Source organism: Alexandromys fortis, unplaced genomic scaffold (genome assembly GCF_014885135.2).
Source record: "Alexandromys fortis isolate MF-2015 unplaced genomic scaffold, M_Fortis_MF-2015_v1.1 scaffold_308, whole genome shotgun sequence".
Taxonomy (NCBI): domain Eukaryota; kingdom Metazoa; phylum Chordata; class Mammalia; order Rodentia; family Cricetidae; genus Alexandromys; species Alexandromys fortis.
Genome location: NW_026068180.1, coordinates 77,277 through 100,609, shown reverse-complemented (window position 1 = coordinate 100,609; position 23,333 = coordinate 77,277). Strand labels below are relative to the sequence as shown.

The 23,333-nt window shown below is 40.5% G+C and overlaps 1 protein-coding gene across 8 annotated transcripts in view; it reads left to right on the top strand.

Annotated features, from left to right (window-relative positions):
* Window positions 1-292: 292 nt before the first annotated feature.
* Zmym2 (zinc finger MYM-type containing 2) overlaps window positions 293-23,333 on the top strand; it is a 72,825-nt gene continuing 49,784 nt past the window's right edge. The window contains exons 1-3 of one of the 8 annotated variants that reach the window (XM_050129102.1): window positions 294-464; window positions 1,533-1,598; window positions 18,174-19,030. In XM_050129102.1, coding sequence (XP_049985059.1) covers window positions 18,184-19,030 — 847 coding nt within the window. In that variant the 5' untranslated portion in view covers window positions 294-464; window positions 1,533-1,598; window positions 18,174-18,183. Of the gene's footprint in view, window positions 465-617; window positions 756-787; window positions 1,599-18,173; window positions 19,031-23,333 lie in introns of those variants that run through there. The other 7 variants (XM_050129103.1, XM_050129106.1, XM_050129104.1 and 4 more) reach the window with 7 other exon arrangements.

Sequence of the window (23,333 nt, the reverse complement as noted above, 5' to 3'; positions counted from 1 at the left end):
TCGGGCTCCTGACCCCGGCGGACCCGGCGAGTGGGGGCGGGGCGGGGGCACCGAGGGAGGGAGGGAGGAGGGAGGGAGGAGGGAGGGAAGAGAAGGGAGGAGGAGGGAGGAGGGAGGGCTAAGCCCGAGGCTGGCGGCGGGGTGGGGGGTGGAGGGAACGGCAGGCACGAGGGCGTGGCCGAGCTTTGACGGACAGCCGGTCTAACTACCTCACTGAGGAGGGTCCTGAACGAAGGCCGACGGAGCCAATGGACATGCCCGAGGCATTCCGGGCCGCCTTCGCCAGCAGCCAATGAGCGTGCGGAGGGCGGGGCCTCCCTGGGCTCCGCCGCGCCGCCGCCTCCTCTACCTCCTCCTCACCAGCGCTAAAGCCGGGACTGGACCGAGCGGAGTTGTGCGTGTCGCCGAAGGGGGGTGGGCCGGGGGAGGGGAGGTTCGTTCCGCGGAGCTGCAGCCAGAACCGGGTGAGGCTTATCCCCGCTGTCTTTCCTGTCGAGGGCCGCGGAGAGTGGGGGTGGCTGGGAGCAGCGCAGCCTCGGGAGGAGGAGGCGGAGGCGGGGGCGACTGGGGAGGCGGAGATGGGTGAGGGCAGCCTCGGGAGCCTCCCACCGACCCGGGCTTAGCAGCCCGCGGCGGCCGGTGTCGCCGCTGCTGCGTCGGGGCCTCGGGGTGCGCTGGGGGCCGCGTTCATGTCCCGGGCGGCTTCGCGTGCGACCCGAAGGCTGAGGGAGCACGGGCGCGGCCGGGCGGGCTGGGTGAGGCGGACGCCGGGGCGGGGGGCGCGGGGGCCTCGGGGCGCGGGCGGCGGCGGCCGGAGGTCGTGGGGTGTTTTCCTTTCTGTGCTGCGGGCGGGCCGGGGAGGGGCCCGTTGGCCCTCCCTCCTGGGGTCCGCACTCCCACCCTCTCTGCCTGACCGAGACCCCAAGTTTTCGAAGGCGAGCGGCGCTGCCTGAGTCTCGCCGGGTCCTCTTCGTCGCTGGTCTCCTCCCCGGCGCTGTGCTGCGCGGCTCTTGCTCCGCACGTATTGTTTGGCTGGGTCTCTAATGGCGGACGGGGAGGCAGCGCTGCCGGTCGCGGACTGCAGGGGGGGCAAACCTCGGGCCCAGGGCAACTGCTTGGGGCAAATATGGGCAATATCAGCCCAACGCAGACGTGAACTGCTTCTTACCTGTAAATTGGTGCTGAGTTTGATTGGAATGACGGTGGGTGGTAAGATTTGAGGAGTGCAAGTCCCCTTGCTGGCGTCGGGGCAATGTTTGTTCTCCACCCCCCTCCCTTTCCCTGGAGCAGCTTGATGCCCTCAGGTCCCTTCCCCTGGAGACTGGCTTTCACATACATTTTGGCCCCGAATAAATATTTCGCTTTACTTGCTTAGCAGTGGGCTGTTTTGCGTGGGCTCGGGATAATAATAGAGGGCCGAACCTCCTTGACCTCTTAGTCCCTTCTCTGCCTCCTCTTGGTGAAATAGACTTGGTGCTCCTACCAGATTGGGTGTTGATCCATTTTTCTTTTCCTTTTTTCTCTTATCCCAGGACCAGAAATTTCGTTCAACCCTATCTGGTGCATCTTTGGCAGAAAGTGAGAAAAACACCCCCATTGTGAGTCCTTTGCATCCAATTTGTTGCTTAATACAGAGGACATCGTCAGCTTTATAGGGGTTCAGCTATGGTACTTGGCCCTCCTGGTTGTTTTCAGGGGGAGGAGTCTTCGCTTGGGTGGCAGCTGCTCCCGGGGAGAAGCCCGAGTGATGCCTGGTGAGGCAGCTGGGAGTGGGCGCTGCTGTTTCCACCGCTGCAGACATCGCTTTTGGTGCTGCAATACCAACCTCAGCAACCAGACGACGGGCTTCTGCAGCTGCTCACGTTACCGGGGAGGAGGGGTGGTGTGAAGGAGGGCATATTTCTGGTGCCCTCTAGAGTTGCAAAGTGGGAATTCACGTTATTTCGTTTGAAGTGCACGCAACCATTTTTTGACATTTTTCTTGTCATAATGGTTAGTTGATCTAAGGTATTGGAAAACTTAAGAGAGAGCTGCTTAACTTTTTTTATTTCTGGTCTAAATGACAAAATTTGGCCCTTAACGGTGGATGTATTTCTAGATATTTTCATGTCTTTGGTTAAGAAACGACAAAATATCTGTTTCTTTAGTATCTATCTACTGTTTCACCTCATCAAGTAGAAACTGCTTGGAGCTGTGTAGTCTTACTCTTTCTTCTCCGGTGTTGACTGATCTTCCATTTACTCACTCTTCTTAATTGTTAAAGATTTTATTGTGTGTATCTGATGTATTTGTGTTGGGTGCACATGCCGCAGCACCACTGTGTAGGTAAGGATAGGTATTGGAGTTGGTTCTACTCTGAGGCTTGCTAGATTCCATGGAGCCAGCTCAGGTTGTTAAACAAGCACCTCTCTCCACTCTGCCATCTTGCTAGCTAGCTCTGTCACTTATTTTGAGGTGGAGTCTGAGTCTCTGGTTGACCTTGAACTTTTGTCGCTTAGCCTAGGTGATTTTGAACTTGACCCTTCTGTCACAACTTTACAAGTGCTGAAATTACAGGTATATGCCTTCTTGCCAGTTTATGTGGTGCTGGGAATCAAACCCAATGTTTCTTGCATGCTAGCAAATACTCTACCAACCGAGCTACATCCCTAGTCCCAAACATTCTTGAGCTCAGCACAGTTCGAGTTGTAATTTGTAGACTTTCAAAGGTGTGTTATAATATTTTGTATTTATAGCTTCTTTTGATAACTATTTTTTTAAAGATTTATTTATTAGTGATGTATACAGTGTATCCCTGTCCACCAGAGGAGGGCACCAGATCTCATTACAGATGATTGTGAGCCATCATGTGGTTGCTGGGAACTGAACTTTTTAAATTCTTTTTAAAAAAGATTTATTTATTTATACAGTATCCTACCTGTAGGCCAGAAGAGGGCACCAGATTTCATTATAGGTGGTTGTGAGCAGCCACCATGTGGTTGCTGGGAATTGAACTCAGGACCTCTGGAAGAGCAGTCAGTGCTCTTAACCGCTGAGCCATCTCTCCAGCCCTCTTTTGATATTTCTTATGTGTATGAGTATTTTGTTTACATGAATGTATGTGCACAATACATGTATCTAGTGTCCAAGGATGTCAGAAGAGGGTATTGGATCCCCTGTAACTGGAGATGTTGTTAGCCACTGTGTGAGTGCTGGAAACTGAACTTGGATCCTCTGCAAGAACAAGTGCTTTCACTGCTGAGCCATCTCTCCAGCCTAATGTTAAACATTTTTTTTACGTGTATTAAGTAATTTAATTTATAGAACTTGGTGGTATAGCTAATATTTTTCCCTTTTGAATATCTTTTTGATTCTTAATTTGCAGAGGAGGAAATAGACATAGAAAGATACGGGGTAATATTTAGTAAAGCCAGGTCTGAACTTGGCAGTATGATTGGTGATGGAGCCCAACATCAACAACCATGCTCTACCTTAAGATTCTCATGACATCTCAAATGAAACTAAGTCAAAATGATCTTTTCCTGCTTGGAAGTAGAAAAGTGCTTGAATCCTGTTGAATGGCTTTTTAAAAAATAAGAGAATGCCATTAATCCCAGCACTCAGGAGGCAGAGGCAGGTGGATCTCTTGAGTTTGAGTCCAGTAAGGTCTATGGAGTGGGCTCCAAGATAGCCAGGGCCATACAGAGAAACCCTTTCTTGGAAAAAATAAAGGGGATAGGAATACACTCACACTCAACTCGTATTTATTTATTTATTTATTTAATTTTGACTAGGATTATGACCCAGACTGGCCTTGAATTCACTGTATAGCACAGGATGTCCATGTGCTGTTCTTTCTGCCTGTTTTCTAATTGGTGATGTTACAGGCATGTGCCAGCATGGCCTGTTTCATTTAGATTTTTTTTTTTTACTGCCTCAACCAATAGAGGCTGTTTGTAGTAGTATTATTTTTTGCAGTGTATGTCCCGATTAGCCTGCAAATTTTGTTATTGTTATTACTATTATTTCAGACTAGGTTTTACTATATAGTCCTGAAGCTCATTTTGTAGACCAAGCTGGCGGTGAACTCAGATTCACCTCCCTCAGCATTCCAGGTGCTGGGATTGCAGGTATGCGCCACCTGACATGGCCTGGCTTTGTGTTCCTCATTTGGTGAGTCAGTTCTTTGTCTGGCACTTTGGTATTCCATAGAAGCTGGCAGAAGAGCGTTTTCAGCTTGCATGTATATGAACCATAGATTGTATAACAGGGTTCATTTTGTAGTCTGTCCCTCTGTTTTGCTTGTGTGAGGTACAGAAGTATGCAAGCAGTGCTGTTGGGACAAAGTGCATCTTTGCCTTCAATAAGATGCTCTGGTATTACTGTGATAGAAAAGAATATTCATGAAATGATGGAACTCTTGGTTGTCAAGAGTTAGTTGTGGTATATTTTAATTTTATCTCTTTATACATTGCTATCTGTCCTATTTCATTGATACCATTAACACGTATTTTATTATGTTAAAGGGACTTCTTATAAGAAATCTTAGGCATATTATTTGCTTCTTGCTGTGTGTCTTTAAGGATTATAAGAAAAGCTTAGACTGCTAACCCAGTCTGAGTGCTAGGATTCCATTTGTGAGCTACCACAGTGGTAATTTGAGAGAGAGAAAGAGTGTCTGTCTGTCTTCCTATCTTTCTCTTTCTGGAATATTTCTCATTAGGAAACAGATATCCTGGAGTCCATGTTTAGTAAATTTTTATTTTAACGTTAGTTGATTAATTTTCCTTCTAATACTAGCAGTATAGGATGAAGATTTTACAAATTGAACATACTCGTCTAAAAGGTGCGCAGATCCGAATACATACAACTCATAAAGTTGCCAGTGAGAAAAACCAGGCTGTTAGATAAGTGCCCAAGTTTGAAGTATGCGGTTCAGAGCAGCAATTACATACAGTTCATTATTTTTTGTATACCATCCAGGAAATTCTGTTTTACGTGTTTGGAGTTGGAAATTGGAAATTTATATCTGTAGTCCATCTTCCTTCTTTTTTTCCCTTTCTTTCTCTCTCTGCTTACCTGCCTTTCTTTGGCCACAATGGGGAATTAATCTAGGGTCTCATGCTAGGCAAGAGCTCTACCATTGAGCTACAACCTCAGCTTGTGTTATCTTAGTTTTAGAACAGCTACATCATTCATTCATTCATTCATTCATTCATTCATTCATTCATTCTCAGCATAGCAATAGCCAGAGCATTTCCATTGCTAGTGCTAAATTCATGGTAAAAAGAGAGTTGGTTAAGCTGAACTTGGTGCCGAATCCTGGTGTGGTTGCACACACCTTTAATCCCAGCACTCTGGAGGCAGAGGCAGGCGGATCGGATCTCTGTGAATCAGATGTCGAGGGAAGTTGGGGTGTGAACTGGAAACAGGAACTATGTAGGAACATTGCTTCCTTGCTTACTTTCTGGCTTTCTCCCAAGCTCATGTTTATCTAGTTTTTCTTCCCTCCTGTCTTCCTTCCTTTTTTCTCTTCGCTCATGTCTATCTAGATTTTCTTTCTTTATTGCTCTCTTAATTTTTCAAAGAGGGGGCTTTCTCTGTATAACAGCCCTGACTTTCTTGGAACTTCACTTATAGACGAGGCTCTCCTTGAATTCACAGAGATATTCACCTCTGCCTTCTGAGTGCTGGGATTAAGGGTGTGCAACATTATGCTGGGTTTATCTAGTTTTCTTAAATAATCCATTATGTCAGATATTTTGATCACATTCTGATGTTCCCTAGACTGCCAATGAAATTCGCTTTGAATCAGAGGGCGAAGATAGCTACTAGCTGACTAAAATTAACCATAGAGGTTTTGGGGGACTGAGGACAGAAAGACACATGAAGTAGTAGGGTGGGAAGAGAGGGTCTCGTCCTTCCTTGGTTGAAGAACGAAAGAGAGGAGGTCACTAGTTGCTTCTCTGCCACTTTTCTGATCATTCAGTTCAGGTTCTTACTGTAATATTTGACTTATTCTTTTTTTTCCCCCTCTTCTCTGAGACAGGGTCTCTTTGTAGTTTTGGAGCCTGTCTTGGAACTTACTCTTGTAGACCAGGCCTGCTTCTGCCTCCCGGTGTTGGGATTAAAGGCATGCGCTGCCACCACCTGGTTTACATAAATTCTTTTTTTTTCTTTCTTTTTTTTTTTTTTTTTTTGTTTTTTGAGACAGGGTTTCTCTGTTTCTTTGGAGCTTGTCCTGGAACTAGCACTCGTAGAACAGGCTAACCACAAACTCACAGAGATCCACACCTGCCTCTGCCTCCTGAGTGCTGGGATTAAAGACAGGTGCCACCACCGTGTGGCATTAGATAAACTAGGCCCAGGTCCTCTTGCCCCAGAGATGCCCACATTGGGCTGGGCCCTCCCACATCATAAGTCAGTAATATTCCTCAGACATGGCACAGGCCAATCTGATTTGAGCAGTCCCTGAACTGCTACTTTCCCTTAGATTACTCTAGGCTATGTCACCTTGACAGCTGAAGCTGTATTATGTCTCTAAGTTCCTAACAGACCATTGAAAATTAGAAATAATAACTTCTTTCTTTGGTCAAGAATAAGCTCTTCTTCATGGCCAGAATTGTATGTGTTGTGTGTATGTACATGTACATTTGGTACATACGTGTGTGTACACGTGGAAGTCAAAAGTTGATGTTCGGTGTCTTCCCTCATTGTTCTCTATCAGTTTTTTTTTTTTTTTTAAGACAAAGTTTCTCTGTGTTGCTTTGGCTGTCCTAGAATTTACAGATATTCATCTGCCCCTGCCTTCACCTCCCAAGTGCTGGGATTAAAGTTCTTTTGGGGTAGTCTTTCACTGTTTTTTGATAGGGTGGTGGTTGTATCTCATAGAGATTATGTTTAAAATTTAGAATGAGATACTTACCAAAAGTATCAATTAGCTGGGTGTGGTAGCACACACCTGTAATTCCAGACACAGAGGCAGGTGGGGCTCTCTGAATTCAAGGCCAGCCTGCTCTACTTGAGTTCCTGCTAGCCAAGGCTATATAGTGAGACTTTGTGTCAAAAATAAATAAAAGGGCTGGAGAGATGGCTCAGTGGTTAAGAGCATTGCCTGCCTTTCCAAAGGTCCTGAGTTCAATTCCCAGCAACCACATGGTGGCTCACAACCATCTGTAAAAGAGGTCTGGCGCCCTCTTCTGGCCTTCAGGCATACAGACAGAATATTGTATACATAATAAAAAAATAAATAAATATTACAAAATAAATAAAAAATTAAAAACAAAAAGACATTATAAGGGGCCTGGAGAGATGGCTCAGTGGTTTAAGAGCACTTGCTGCTCTTACAGAGAACCACACACATAAATATCTTACCCAAAATGTAAAAGGTAACATATGCCTTTTTATCTTTTTCAGTGTAATAAGTGATCATTAGAGTCTAAATTTGTATTTATTTAATACAAGTTTATAGTGGTATTTTATTTATGTTTTAATAAATAAAGCTTGCCTGAAGATCAGAAGGGCAAAACTAAGCCACTAGAGGTCAGGCAGCAGTGGCACACAACTTTGATCCCATGGTTTGGGAGTCAGGCAAATGAATCTGTGAGTTGATCAATGCAGAAACAAATCCAGGTGGTGGTGGCGGCTCACACCTTTATTCCCAGTCATAGGAAGTTCTAATATTTTATGTGTATGGGTGATTTGCCTGCATATATGTCTTGATTGCTGTGTGTATGTCTGTTGCCAATAGAGGCCAGAAGAGGGTGTCTGGTTTTCTGGAGCTGGACAATTAAGAGATGTGGTGTGTTACCCATGTTGGTGCTGGGAATAATATGGATCCTTTGGAACAGCAGTTTAGTGTTTATAGCTGCTGAGCCATCTCTCTAGCTCTCTTTGGTAGGTATTTTCACTAGTTTATGTTTACTTTTAGCTGAAATGTACTGTTGGTTCCTCTTCCTGGCTTAGTACTCCTAAAGTTTATGAATCTCCAGAGTGATATCTATGCTGTCAAGATTTTCTGATGACTGGCAGGCCTTTGGTGGTTTCAGAATATGGGTGGGGCAAGGGACCGGTAATTAGACTGGGGGTACATATAAGAGGGTTGGAATTTTTCAATCAAAAACTGTTACCTCTGAGGACGAGGACGGGAAAGAGTTGAAGGTTAACTTTATCATCAGTGTTCACAAGCTTCTATGGAAAACCTAAAGGGAAAGGTTCAGAGAGCTTTTGGATGATGAAATTTTAGAGAGCCCTGTAGGAAGGCACCGCAAAGGGGGCATGGACTGTTGGACTTTTTTTAGTTCTTTAGATCTCTTCTGTAGTCTCTAAAATATCATTTCTATAAAATAAACTATTAAATGTAAATTCTAAAATTGAGTTTTATGGACAACTTTAGCAAAATTTGGACATCACCAGAAGATCTTGAGAACTCAGTTTCAAACTAGTTAATCAGAAACACAAGTTAAAACAAATATATGGCTTGCAATCTGAATGGGAAGGTGAATGAGTTTTCAACCTATTGGATCTGATGTTGTCTCTAGGTAGATGGTGTCAGGCTATCTTGCTGATGTTCAGGGAAGCCCTCTAATTTGGTCACAGATTTTCTGTACTGATTTTTGAGTGGGCGTATTGGAGAAACTTCAGCGTTATCTTTTTCCCCCTTAATTGGTTGTCAGCGTTTCTGTTGCTATTAAAAGTAACACTAAGACACTATGACCATGGCAATTTTTTTTGTGTTTTTTTGAGACAGGTTTTCTCTGTATCTCCAGCTGTCCTGGAATTTACTCTGTAGACCAAACTGACCTCGAACTCACAGAGATCCACCCGCCTCTGCCTCCCTGAGTGCGCTGCAGCCGAACCATGGCAACTCTTATAAATATTTAATTTGAGTGCTTGCTTACAGTTTCAGAGATTCAGTCTATTACGGTGAAGAGCATGGTGGTATGCAGGCAGACTTAGTGCTGGAGCAATAGCTGAGACTCCTACATCTTGCAGGCAACAGAAAGTTTACAGAGACTCTGAGTATAGGAAATCTCAAGGCCTGTCGCCACACCAACACATTTCCTCCAACAAGGCCACACTCTACCAAAGCCACACCTCCTAATAGCACCACTCCCTAAGAGGTTGTGAGGGCCAAATAAATTCAAACTACCACATTGGTCATTGTCTTTTTTCCTCGCCCATATAGTTAGTTGTCTTCTACTTTTTTCTTTAAAAATTCCTGTGACAGCCAGGTGGTGGTGGTGGCAGCACATGCCTTTAATCCTAGCACTTGGGAGGCATGCACCACCACCATCCGGCCTTAACATAAACATGTCTTCTTAACTCACTAAATCATCTGAAGCTTCTACTTTATTATTTTTAATTATTTTGTTTGTGTGTATTTGTATGTATGTACACCATGCTTTCAGAAATCTGCCTGAAGCTGTTAAAGACAGGTCAGTCTGACATGGATGTTGGTAATGGAACTTAAATCAACTACTGAGCTATCCTTGTGTTGATCTTATGTTGTAGTTCATACCTGTATTCCTAGTACTTTGAAGGCTGAGGTAAGAGGATCCACCAGTGTTTGAAGCCAACTTGGACTACATAGTGAATTCTAAGTTAGCCTGTGCTGCAGAGTTAAGATCCCTTCTCAAAAAGATACAAACAAAACCGTGTATTTCTGTAAAATATGTTAAAATAAAATTTACTGTTTGTTTTTGTCTTTGCTGTGGTGAAGATCAGACTCAGGGCCTCATGCCTGTTAGGCAGGTACTCTACTATTTTCTGTCTTTTTGTGTTTGAGTTATTTTACTTAGTACAATATTTTCAGAGCTGTTGTGTGTATCAGAATTTAATTCATTTTCAAGGATGAGTACAACTCTGAGCATATAGTACAACTTTTTTGCTTATTTATAATTTAGTCATTAACATTGTTTATACTTTTTGATACTTATAAAAATGTTCCTATGATTGTTTTACTACTATCCATTTGATTCTTTGCTTTCAGTACTGTTTTGTGTGTGTGTGTGAAATGAATAAAATCAATAGGGCATATGTTATCTATTTAGAACAACTGTCAAACTTTTCCACCATACTATAATATTTTACAGTTAATTGGCATGCACAAAATCCCTAGTTTTAGGGTATCCTTGTTACTTGTTACTTTTCTTTAAAAAAATTATGACAGACTAGACAGAAGATGGTTCAGTGATCAAGAGCATTGGTTTTGATTTCCCAGCTCCCATATGGAGGCTTAACAACCATCTGTAACTCCTACTCCAGTGGATCATCCTATACCCTCTTCTGACCTGGGGACACCAGGCATACGCATTGTGCACAGACATAATTGGAGGCAGAACACACATACACATAAAATTTAAAAAAGTATCACCTCAATGGGCACAAGGAAGTTGATATTACCTCTTTTATTAAAGTTTAAATTTTTTATTTTAATTTTTTTATTTTTGACTGGGTCCCAGTCAAACTTTGCTGGCCTCAGACTTGCTGTGTAACTAAGACTGGTCTTCAAGGTCTGACTCACCTACCCTTGCTTCCCAGATTAACCAAATGCTGGGATTATAAACATGTGTGTCCTCTCCCCTTTAGCATTTTTCAATTCTTAGGAAAACCCATGTAATAGCCTTCCTGCTGGAGAGAACTCAGGGTCTTATGGAATGCTAGTTAAGCATTCTATCACTGAGCTGCATGTACCCCTCACTCTATGTTTTACCATCCTAATTCTTTTTAGAGGCAAAGTCTCACTATGTAGTTCTGGCAAATCTGGAACTTGCTATATAGACCATCTCTGCTTTCTGCACATTGAAATTAAAGGTGTATGTCACTATATTTTCTCTTAAGAGTACAGCTCAAATACTGTTGGGGCTGTGGTGGAGCAAGCCTTTGGTCCCAGTTCTTGAGTTCAAGGGCAGCTTGTTCTGAGTGAGTTTGGGATAGCCAGGGTCATACAGATAAGCCCTGATAAGCCCTGTCTTGAACGTCCCCCCCCCCCAAACAAAACAAACAAAACAACCAAACCTGTATTTTTAACACTTTGGAGGCAGAGGCCCTAGACTGTGTGAGACTTTCTTCTCTCCCCCAAAACAAAAGCAACGAGAGAGACAGAGACAGACAAAAGCAGAGACAGAGAGACACTCTTAGTGTTAATGTCAGCAGTAGATCTTGGGAAACTTTCTTTTTGATTTTGTAAAACCAGAACTAATATTAAACAGTTTCCCATTTCTTTCTCTCGTAGCAACCATTTTACTTTTTCATTTAGATGAATCTAACCATTATAGGTGGCTCAATTTTTTTTTAATAGTACTCAATTCTAGGGTCTTCTGTACTGCAGCTTGGTTTTCCATTTTGTAGCTATACTATATTTTGTTCATTCTGTGGTAGACATTGGATTTCTTCAACCTCTTAGCATTTTGGACTAATACTACTACAAACATAGATGTACAAATGTCGCATTGAATTTCTATCTTCGTGTCCTTTTGGACATGTATCCAGTGATACAATTGCTGGATCCCATAGTAATTCAAGTAAAAAAATTGCTTAGAGGGCCTTGGACAGTGAGGTGGATCAGCAGGTAAAGGTGCTTACACTTAGGACCTGGGTGTTGGAAGGAGGGAACTGACTTCTGACCTGTACATACTGTATGCATTTTTGTGCACTCATATCCATAGACGTACACACCCACGTACATGCACACTCACATGCGCACACATACAAGTATAACACAGCTTTTAAAATATTGAGATTTCTTCATACATTGAGCTTTTTTAAATTTTTTGAGACAGGGTTTCTCTTTGTAGCCCTGACTGTCTTGGAACTAGCTTTGTAGACCAGGCTGGCCTTGAACTTAGATCCACCTGCCTCTGCTTCACAGTGCTGGATTTAAAGAGCTTGCCACCACCTTGAGACAGGTAGTAAAATGTAGCTCAGACTGGCCTGAAGCTCTTGCTGAGATTACAGATAATATACCATCAAGTTGAGATCTCTTGGTTTCATGTACATTTGCCTAATGGCTGATAATGTTGGAGAATCATTTGATTTGGATTTTGGTAGTTTGAGTGTTTTATTTACGCATGGTGTTTATTTAAAAAATATGTTGGGAGTATTGTGGAACCTACCTACATTTATTTCTATATTCTTGGCATTGTCTTTATTTTCTTGGTAATAATTCTTGCACAAATACTGTAAATTTTGATCAGTCTAATGTTTTTTCTTACCTGTGTTTTTGATGTCATCCAAAAAAATGAATGACAAATCCAGTGGCATGAAGTTTTCTCTTTCCAAGAGTTTCAGGTGGCTTCTATTTAGATCTTAATTTTTTTTTGAGATTTATTAATGTATCGTACATGGTCTAAGGAAAGGACCAGTTTTGTGACTTTTTTTTTCTTCCCTTCAGGTCATCTTTATTTTTGTTTCCATATATGAAAGAAAGCACAGGAACAGTTATTATTTTACTTAGCATGTTTTCCTCTAGTTCATCCATGTTCCTTTAAATAACAGGATCCTATTCTTCGTGCTAGAATATACTTTCTGTATATTATATTCTTTATCCATTCATCTAGTTACTTCTCTGTTAAGGACTTTTGGATCTGCTTTTGTTATTTTGTTTGTTTTTTGGAGACAGGGTAGGTAGTCTGTAGTCTTGGCTATCCTTGAGTTTGATAGACAGACCGTCCTGGTCTCTAACTCACTGAGATCCTCCTTACTCTGCCTCCCAATGTTGGTGGTAAAGGCCTGTGTCACCAAACATAGCATGGATTTGTCTTTGTAAAGATTACTATAAGTTGCCTGTAAGGTGTTTGCCAGAATTATATATTCAGGTAGTTCTGGATTGAAAGGGGGAGTTTGAAAATGTTCCCCTTTTCATTGTTTTTGGGAGTGGTTTAAGAATGGTTGCTGGTTATTTTGAAATGTTAATAGAATTCATAAGTAAGTTATCTGTCCTAACCTTATTTTTTCCTGAGATGTTTCTGATTACTGACTTATTGGCTTAATCAACTTGCCTGTTTTAGGTCTACTTAGATTTCATAGTCTTCCTTCCTATGAATTTAAGAATTTCCCCCCCTTTTCTATTCATCCTTGTTATCCAGTTTGGCATATAATGAATCTCATGGTAATCTTTAAAAATTTTATTTCTGTGAAGTTGATAATTACATCCCCATTTTTTAGTATTTTGAGGCTTTTTTCTACCCCCAAAGAATTGATCTTTGTTTTTGTTTTTTTTTCTATTTTGTTATTTATTTCTACAGTATTTTTTATTATTATTCTTCCATTATGAATTTGGACTTAGTTTGTCCCCTCTCCATTTTTTTGTTGATGTTTCTCTGTTCCTTACTGATTGAAGAGGTTTTGTTTTTGTTGCTTGTGTTAGTAGACAAGGTCTCATGTAGCCCAGACTGGCCTTAAGCCTTTCTGCTTATAGTATACATAGTAATAAAGCACTTAGATCCTTTAAACCCGAGTTGTCTTTAACATTTAGAATGAAGATCTTCCATTTACAAAGCCCTGGGGTGATTTTATGAATTCTTAATTCTTAAGTGGGAAAGTTTATCTCTGTATAGCCACTCTATTAGCACTGGTATCTAGCAGCACTGCTAGACACTCTTGGTAAGTTGCTGTCACTGTAAAATTTTGATTTCTTGACCAGTTAACAGCTGCTCAGTTTATACTTTTCAACTGTGTTTGGAATAAAGTTTTTTTTTTTCTTTATCACCAACTAACTACACATTTTGCTATTGCACTTTATAGTTTTAAGCTAGGTTTTTAAGGTTTTCACCACCAGGGACTGGAGTGATGGCTCAGATGAAAAAATGTTTGTTGCACAAATGTGCAAGTATTAGGACCTGAGTTCAAACACCCACATAAGCTGTGCGTGGTGGTATGTGTCTGCCATCCTAGCAGAGGAGAGGTAGAGATAGCAGTAGCTCTGAAACTCTAGTCCATTTGATGAGCTCTAGGTTAAGCAAGAGATTCTGTCTAAAAATTAAGATGAAGGGGATAGAGAGATGGCTCAGAGGCTAAGAACACTGACCTCTTTCAGATGTCTTTTTTTTTTTTTTTTTTCCGAGACAGAGTTTCTCTGTAGCTTTGGAGCCTGTCCTGGAACTAGCTCTTGTAGACCAGGCTGGCCTCGAACTCACAGAGATCCGCCTGCCTCTGCCTCCCGTGTGCTGGGATTAAAGGCGCAAACGCTACCACCGCCCGGCTCAGATGTCTTTAGTTCAATTCCCAGCAACCACATGATGGCTCACAACCATCTATAATGAGATCTGGTGCCCTCTTCTGGTGTGAAGGCATACATACAGGCAGAACACTGTATATATAATAAATAAATCTTTAAAAAAATTAAGGTGGAGAGATGACTCAGTGATTAAGAGTGCTTCTTATTCTTCCAGAGGAGTTTGTTCCTAGCACCCACTTTGAGCAGCTTACAACTACCTGTAACTCCAACTCCAGGGAATCTGAAGCCCTCTCTTGGCCTCTGTGGGTATCCACACATATGTGGCATGCACTTAGGACACATACATATAAATAAAACTAAATTTTATTTTAAAAAATAAGATAAAGAGCTGCCTTAGGGTTTTTATTGCTGTGAAGAGACACCATGAACATGGCAGCTCTTATAAAGAAAAAACACTTAATTGGGGCAGCTTACATTTTCAGAGGCTTACTATCATCATGGCAAGACATGGTGGCATGCAGGCAGACATGGTGCTGTATCTGAGAGTCCTACATCTTGTTTGACTGGCTGCAGGAAGTGAACTCAGTCACTGGGTGTGGCTTGAGCATAGATGAGACCTCAAAGCCTACTTTCATAGTGATACTCTTCCTCCAGAAAGGCCATACATACCTCCTTCAACAAAGACATACCTCCTAATAGTGTCTGTCCTTCCCTATGAGCTTATGGGGGCCAGTTACATTAAGGTTACCACAAGAGGCCTCTGCACACATGTTTATGCATGCCTGTATATGTGTACACTCATGAATGTACTTACATACAAATACTTGTATAGTTATTGTCTCTTTAGTAATATCCTCTGAAAATAAAGCTATCATCTATAAATCACTTCAACTTCTGTCAGGTCTATAAGCCTACCTACAGTGTATGCTCTCTAAACCCCCCACCTGTCCATTGACCTCTTTCGGTTCTAAGGTCTCAAAATTTCTTGAGAATTATGCTGTCTCTTACTCTCTCTCTTTTTTGTGCACACAATCTCATCTTCATTTGTATTTGTTCTAGTTTTTTTTATTATTTATTGAGCTTTATATTTTTCTCTGCTTCCCTCACTGCTTCTCCCCTCCCCCAAGGTCCCCACGCTCCCAGTTAACTCAGGAGATCTTATCTTTTTATACTTTCTACTTTCCAGGTAGATTAGATCTACATTAGACTCTCTTAGTGTCTGCATTGTTGTCTAAATTCTCTGGGATTGTGGTTTGTAGGTTTGTTTGCTTTATGTTTAAAAACCATCCATGAGTGAGTACATGGTGATAATTGTCTCTCTCTGTGTCTGGGTTACCTCACTCAAAATAGTGTTTTTTAGCTCCATCCATTTTCCTGCAGAATTCAAGCTGTTGTTATTTTTTTCTGCTGTGTATTACTCCATTGTGTAAATGTACCACATTTTCCATATCCACTCTTTGATTAAGGGGCATTTAGGTTGTTTCCAGGTCTGGCTATGGCAAACAAAGCTGCTATGAACATAGTTGAGCACATGTCCTTGTGGCAAAATTGAGCATCTTTGGATATATACCCAAAAGTGGTGTTACTGGGTCTTGAGGAAAATTGTTTCCTAATTTTCTGAGAAATTGCCACACTGACATCCAAAGGGGTTGTACCAGCTTGCACTCCCACCAGCAATGCAGAAGTGTTCCCTTTCCCCCACATCCTCTCCAGCATAAGTTGTCATCAGTGTTTTTGATCTTGGCCATTCTTACAGTTGTAAGATGGAATCTCAGAGTTGTTTTGATTGCATTTTTCTGATGACTAAGGATGTTAAACATTTCCTTAAGTGTCTTTCAGCCATTTTAGATTCCTCTGTTGAGAGTTCTCTTTTTAGGTCTGTACTCCATTTTTTTTTTTTTTTAAATTGGATTATGTGATCTTTTGGTGTCCAATTTCTTGAGTTCTTTGTATATTTTGGAAATCAGACCTCTGTCTGATGTGGAGTTAGTAAAGATCTTTTCCAATTCTGTAGGCTGTCATTTTGTCTTGTTGACTGTGTTCTTTGCTTCACAGAAGCTTTTCAGTTTTAGGAGGTCCCATTTATTAATTGTTTCTGTCAGTGTCTGTGCTGCTGGGGTTCTATTTAGGAAGTGGTTTCCTGTGCCAATGCATTCAAGTGTACTTCCCACTTTCTCTTCTATGAGGTTCAGTGTGGCTTTATGTTGAGGTCTTTGATCCATTTGGATTTGAGTTTTGTGCATAGTGATAGATAGGGGTTTATTTTCATTCTTCTACATGTTGATATCCAGTTATGCCAGCACCACTTGTTAAATATGCTTTCTTTTTTCCATTTGATATTTTTTGCTTTCTTGTCAAAGATCAGGTGTTTGAAGATGTATGGATTGAAATCCGGGTCTTCTATTCAGTTCCATTGGTCCTCCTGTCTGTTCTTTTGCCAGGCTGTTTTCAGTACTGTAATTCTGTAGTAAAGTTTGAAGTCAGGGATTGGGATGCATCCAGAAGTTCTTTTATTGGCTATCCTGGGTTTTTGCTTTTCCATATGAAGTTGAATACTGTTCTTTCAAGGTCTGTCAAGAATTTTGCTGAAATTTGGATGGGCATTGTGTTGAATCTGTTGTTTGCTTTTAGCTTTGCCTTCTTTTTGGCTTCAACATAGTAGGTAGGCATTAGGTTAGGTTGTCAGACAATTTTAATTGTAGCTGGATATGGTGGGATGACACATACCTGCTAACCCGATACTTTAGGCTGATACAGGATTGCCATAATGTAAAAACTAGATTGGGTTACAGAGTGAGATCCTTTCTTTTTTTTTTTTTTTTTCCCATGTAAAATATGTGTTATTGTTCTTTAAAAGGGTTCAGGGTTTGGTTTTAAATCAGCCTACACACCTTTCAAAAGTCTGACATCTCTCACCATGCAAAACTGGCTACCGCTAGCAATACTTCATTAAATCCAAAAGAAAAAAAAAAGAACCTTTTTAAAAGCAACAAATGAATAGAAATAGTTGAATGTAGCAGAGCATTGGAAGGCCTGGACTTTTGAGTTTAGAGCCTTGTGTGTTCATACTGTGTATGTGGACAAATTAGGTTCTCTAAGAAAGTATATGTGTATATAATTTTTTTTCTTTGAGTCAGGGTTCCTCGGTAGCTACGGAGCTAGTCCAGGAACTTGCTCTGTAGATCAGGCTTGCCTTTTAACACACAGAGAGATTCGTCTGCCTCTCCCTCCCAAGTGCTGGGATTAAAGAAAGGTGTGCGCCACCATCGCTGGGCTGGCCTGCAATTTCTTAATCATTAACACAGGATACAAATTAAATTGTTTTGGGAGATGATTGAACAGAGAAGTGGAGTATATGGGTTTCCTGTGGCTGCTGCAACAACAACCATAATAAAGTTGGTAGCTTAAAACAACAGAAATTTATCCTGATAGTTTTAGGGGCCAGAAATCTGGAATCCATTTCATTGGAATCATATCAAGGTGTCAGCAGTACCACATTGGAGGCTCTAGGTAGGGCCTGCCAACCTTCTTAAATTGGATGGTTGTGAAAATTTTTGTTAACAGTAAAAGGTTTCCGAATGTGCAAGGACCAAAATTCCAGTGAGTTCCATGTTCAGTGAAAGATTCCAACTCAAAAAAAAAAAAAAAAAAAAAAAAAAAAAAAAAAAAAAAAAAAAAAAAAAAAAAAAAAAAAAAAGTAGATAGCAGTAGAGGAAGATACCTGAAGTTGTCATGTTAGTTTTGGACTTTCTGCTGGCACTTACTGTTTACATTTTGGGTAAACTTTATGGAGTAAATAGTGTATCTCTGGAAAGAAAGTGGGAGTGAATGTAGTACACATGGTTACTGAGAATTGGCTGTGTTCCTTGTTCCCTTGTTTGTAGCTATATGGATATGTAAACTATGAACCGCTTGAGACCACAGAAGATAATTACAGCAGTCTTATAACAGAGAACAAATGCATCTTTAAAAATGAAGTCACATACTTACATATATATTTCATTTTCCTCAACAGGTTCTTTGGCATGGACACAAGTTCAGTGGGAACATTAGAATTGACTGAACAAACTCCTGTTTTATTAGGAAGTACAGCCATGGCAACTAGTCTCACGAACGTAGGAAATTCATTTAGTGGCGCTTCGAATCCTTTAGTATCTAGATCTAGTAAGTTTCAGAATTCATCAGTGGAAGATGATGATGATGTTGTTTTTATTGAACCTGTACAACCTCCTCCATCTTCTGCACCTTTGGTTGCTGATCAAAGAACCATAACATTTACATCTTCAAAAACTGAAGAACTACAAGGAAATGATCCCAAAATCCTTCCTTCCTCGAAAGAGTTGACTTCTCAGAAGGGCAGTGTGAGTGAGACAATTGTCATTGATGATGAAGAGGACATGGAAACAAATCAAGGGCAAGAGAAGAACTCCTCACATTTTATTGAAAGGAGACCCTCTGAAACTAAAAACAGAACGAATGATGTGGATTTCTCTACTTCCACTTTTTCAAGAAGTAAGGTAAACACAGGAATGGGTAATAGTGGTATTACCACAGAACCAGACTCTGAAATTCAGATCGCTAATGTTACAACATTAGAAACAGGCATAAGCTCTGTGAGTGATGGCCAGCTAGAAAGTACTGATGGGAGAGATATGAACTTAATGATTACTCATGTGACATCACTGCATAATACCAACCTGGGAGATGTCTCTAATGGACTTCAGTCAAGTAACTTTGGTGTTAATATGCAAACATACACCCCATCTTTAACTTCACAGACCAAGTCTGGAGTAGGACCTTTTAATCCTGGTAGGATGAATGTTGCAGGAGATGTATTTCAGAATGGAGAGTCTGCACCTCATCATAACCCTGGTAAGTAGTCATTCTCTATTTCACACAAATAATTTAATATTTTGTGTGATCGTTCTTTCCCAGTAGTAAGAGGCATTGCCTTGTTTAATATCTTCATATAGAAAATGTTTTAGTTCTGTTGACATCAAAATTTGAAATTTTAATGTTGTTAAACAACTGTGTAGTATTATTTGTGAAGTATAATATTAATAATATGATTTTATGTTTAGTGGATTAAAAATAATATAAATATAACACCTTGCTATATATTACTTTTTGCTAATATGTAATAGTGGTTGAATATGTAAATTAAAAGATTAATAACATCCTTAAGACCGCTATATAATAAATTTGCACTTATATTCTCTCTTGTTTTGATTTTTGTTTAAGATTTATTTATTATGTGTATGGTGTTCTGCCTGCAAGTAGACCTGCAGGCCAGAAGGCAGCATCAGATCTCATTATGGATGGTTGCGAGCCACCATGTGATTGTTGGGAATAGAACCCAGGACTGACCTATCTGTTTGTCTGTTTGTCTATGTTTATTTTTGTTTTTTTTTGAGACAGAATTTCTTGTAGTAGTTCTAGCTGTCTGTCTGGAACTAGCTTTTGTAGACCAGGCTGACCTTTAACTCACAGAGATCCGCCTGTCTCTGCTTTTCTAGTGCTATTTTTTTTTTTTTTTTTTTTTTTTTTGGATTTTTCGAGACAGGGTTTCTCCGTAGCTTTTGGTTCCTGTCCTGGAACTAGCTCTTGTAGACCACCAGGCTGGCCTCGAACTCACAGAGATCCACCTGCCTCTGCCTCCCTAGTGCTGGGATTAAAGGCGTGTGCCACCACAGCCCGGCTTCTAGTGCTATTGTTAAAGGCATTTGCTATCACTGCCAGGCCTCTTTTTCATTTTTTAAACTATTTTAAGAGATGATTGACATGCACACATTTACTGTATTCAACTCAATGACTTTGAGGTCTTTGTGGTTTGTTTGCTTGTAATTATCTTTGTTCTTTTGAACCAGGGTCTCACTAAATAGCCTTGACTAGCCTGGAACTTGCTGCATAAACCAGGCTGACCTTGAACTCACAGAGATCTATTTACCTCTGTCTCTAAAGTGTTGGGATTAAAAGTGAGTGGCAGTATACACGCCTTGTATTCATTTTTGATTGCCTATCTAGTGTTAGTTTTTTTTTTTTTTGAGGCAGTTTCTCCGTGTAGCTTTGGCAGTCCTGGAAATCTATAGACCAGGCTGGCCTTCAACTCAGGATCTGCCTGCTTCTGACTCCGAGTGCTGGGATTAAAGGCGTGTGCCACCACCACCCTGCTAGTGTTAGTTTTTTATTTTATTTTACTTTATCCCAGTATTTTCATTAATCACTTTATTCCTTACCATTTTTGAAAGTTGGTATAATTCTTAACTGTTGGGTCTTCCTTTAATCTATTTCTCTTTGAAGAATACTACTATACAGAGATTATTGTAACTCTAGCACTCTAGCTTTAGCTGGGTGTAGTGGCACATACCTGTAAGAGATAAAGGCAGAAAGATGAGGAATTCAAAGCCTTCCTTTGCCAGGTAGCACATTTGAGGGCTTCTTAAGCTACAGTGAGATACTATCTCAAAAAGCTCACTCTCCAAACCAACCAACATATAAAACTGGCCTGTTTACAATGTATTTCTCTTCTTTCATCTCTTTCTCTGCTCTGCACGTAGATATGCCTGTTTCTGTCTCAATTTCTCTCTGTGTCTGTCTCCACATGCATGAAGAGGTGAAGAGGTCGTGCTATATATAGTATTGGTTATGGACTTGCTCTCTCCTGATTTGGTTAACCTGTATTCTTAAAACACCTCAGGACCACCTATCCAAGGATGGCACAACTCATGCAATGAGCTGGGCCCTTCCATGTCAGACAGTGATTAAACTTGCCTATAGATAAATCTTATGGAGATGTTCTTCTCACTTGGGAGTCCCTTTTTTTAGATAACTTGAGCTTGTTTGTCAAGTTAACATAAAATTAGCCAGGTCACAGACAAAACATGGGAGTTCCTTTTGTCTTGTTGGACCTGGGACTTATTGACAAGTGCCTTAGCTCTGAGCCATCTCACTTCCTCATCCTTAAGTTTTGCAGTGTTAGGGATCTGCTGTACAGACTCTACTGAGCCATAGTCCCAGCTTGAGCATTTTTGACTTATGACATATATTGCCTAATGGCTTTCCAGAACACTCTTACAAGTTTATATTGCCACCATGTATTTATTAGTATATTTTTCTTTTTTCTTTTCCCCTCGACACAGGATTTCTTTGTGTAAAAGCCCTGGCTGTCCTGGAACTCACAGAGATCCGCCTGTCTCTGCCTATTGAGTGCTGGTATTAAAGGCATGCACCACCACTGCCTGTCATAGAATAGCAGTTTTTCTATTATATAGTCATTATAAGTATGTTAATATTAGTATGAATATACAAATAATAATGTTGGTTATCACCTTTAAGAAGAATCGATTACTTTAGCCAGGGCTACATTGTGAGACCCTGTCTCAAAATAAAAGTGAATTAATTGATAATATATGTAATTTTGAGAGCATAGTATAGTTACGGTTTGGAATCTCTACAATATTCCTTTTAAATAATACCTTTTTTGTTGTTGTTGTTGTTTTTGTTTTTTGAGACACTTTCTCTGTAGCTTTGGAGCCTGTTCTGGAACTAGCTCTTGTAGACCAGGTTGGCCTTGAACTCACAGAGATCCACCTGCCCCTGCCTCCCGAGTGCTGGGCTTAAAGGCATGCGCCACCACTGCCCGGCCATTACGTGCCTGTCTTGTTATGTGCATGTGTGTGTGTGCAAGTGCCTATAGAGGTCAGAGGGTGCATCTAATCATTTGGAGCTGAAGTTATAGGTAGGTGTTAACCTCTTGACATGGGTTCTTGACAAGAGCACCAAGTGGTTTTGACTGCTGAGCCATCCTTCATCCCTCACAATAGTTCTTAAAGTTTGATAAACATTCATGTCAAATCTTGATATTCTTGTTTAACTAGAATTAAACTAGTTAAATTAAATTCTAGTTTTTAAAATTTAATTACTCTTAGTAATCTATGTATTTTGTTATATTTTTCTTCAGGAATATTGATGGATCATAAAATTATGTACTGTTTGTATACTACTTACTATATAAAGTTATAGTAATCTATGTATGTATCTTATACTTTATTATATAAAGGTCTTATAATCTGTGTACATAATTTTGTTATACGTTTCTTCAGGAATATTGATGGGTCATAACATTATCTACTATTTGCATATTTATTATATAAAGGTATGCAAGATGTACTTAAGAAAAATGTAGAGGCTGACAAGATAGCTCAGTGAATAAATACCCATGCCACCAAGCCTGACCCCTTGAAGTCCATTCCTGGAATTCACGTGGTAGAAGAGGAGAGCTGACTTCTAGTTGTTAAAAAACAAACTTAAAATATAATCACACTGATGTAGTTTTTAATTAGCTCTTGCATTTTGGGGCTGTTTTCATTAGTAATAGAGAAGAATAGATTAAGAGTAGGAAAACTACCTAGGTACCATAGTGCTAATCTGTATTCCTAGTATTGGGGAAACTAAAGGCAGAAGGGATCAGTAATTCATTGTCAGTCTCAAGTACATAGAGTTTGAGGCCACCCTGACTTAAAAAAAGTGTTATAAAAGTCTTGCTATTTATACCAGTTCTTCTACTGGTGTTATTTGGGAAAATGTAGTGGTTGCCTCTTTATCTCTTTATATAAAACTAAGGGCTTAGATAAGTAATTACCATTCTTGCCAATTCCTAAAATGTTTTTAAATATTGGAGAAAGTGAAAACCTGGAAGTAGAGAAATATAAGGGCTGTTATTTAAAGAAATACATTATTTCTACAGTCATGAAGCCAAATATAATCTTAAAGCACCATTTCCCCTATATAAGTATAAAATAGATGCCCTTGTTTATACAGTATGCTTTTGGAGACAGGACCTCACTTTGTATTGTTGGCTGGCCTGGAACTCTTGGTCTATCTGCCTCTGTCTCCTGAAACTTGTGTTAAAAGTCCTCTTCTTTAAGCTTAATATGCTTAAGCATTTTATTGTCATTTATTTGCATGTATGTTTGTTTATTGGGACGGGGTTTCTCTATAGCCCTGGCTGTCCTGGATCTCACTCTGTAGACCAGGCTGGCCTGGTACTCAGGGATCTGAAAGACATGCACCATCGCTGCCCAGTGATTTTGGCTTATTTTTGTTTTCTGTTTCTTTTTTTTTTTTTTTTTTTTTAAAGTCAGGCCTTGAGATGCATGCTTTAATACTAGGAGTC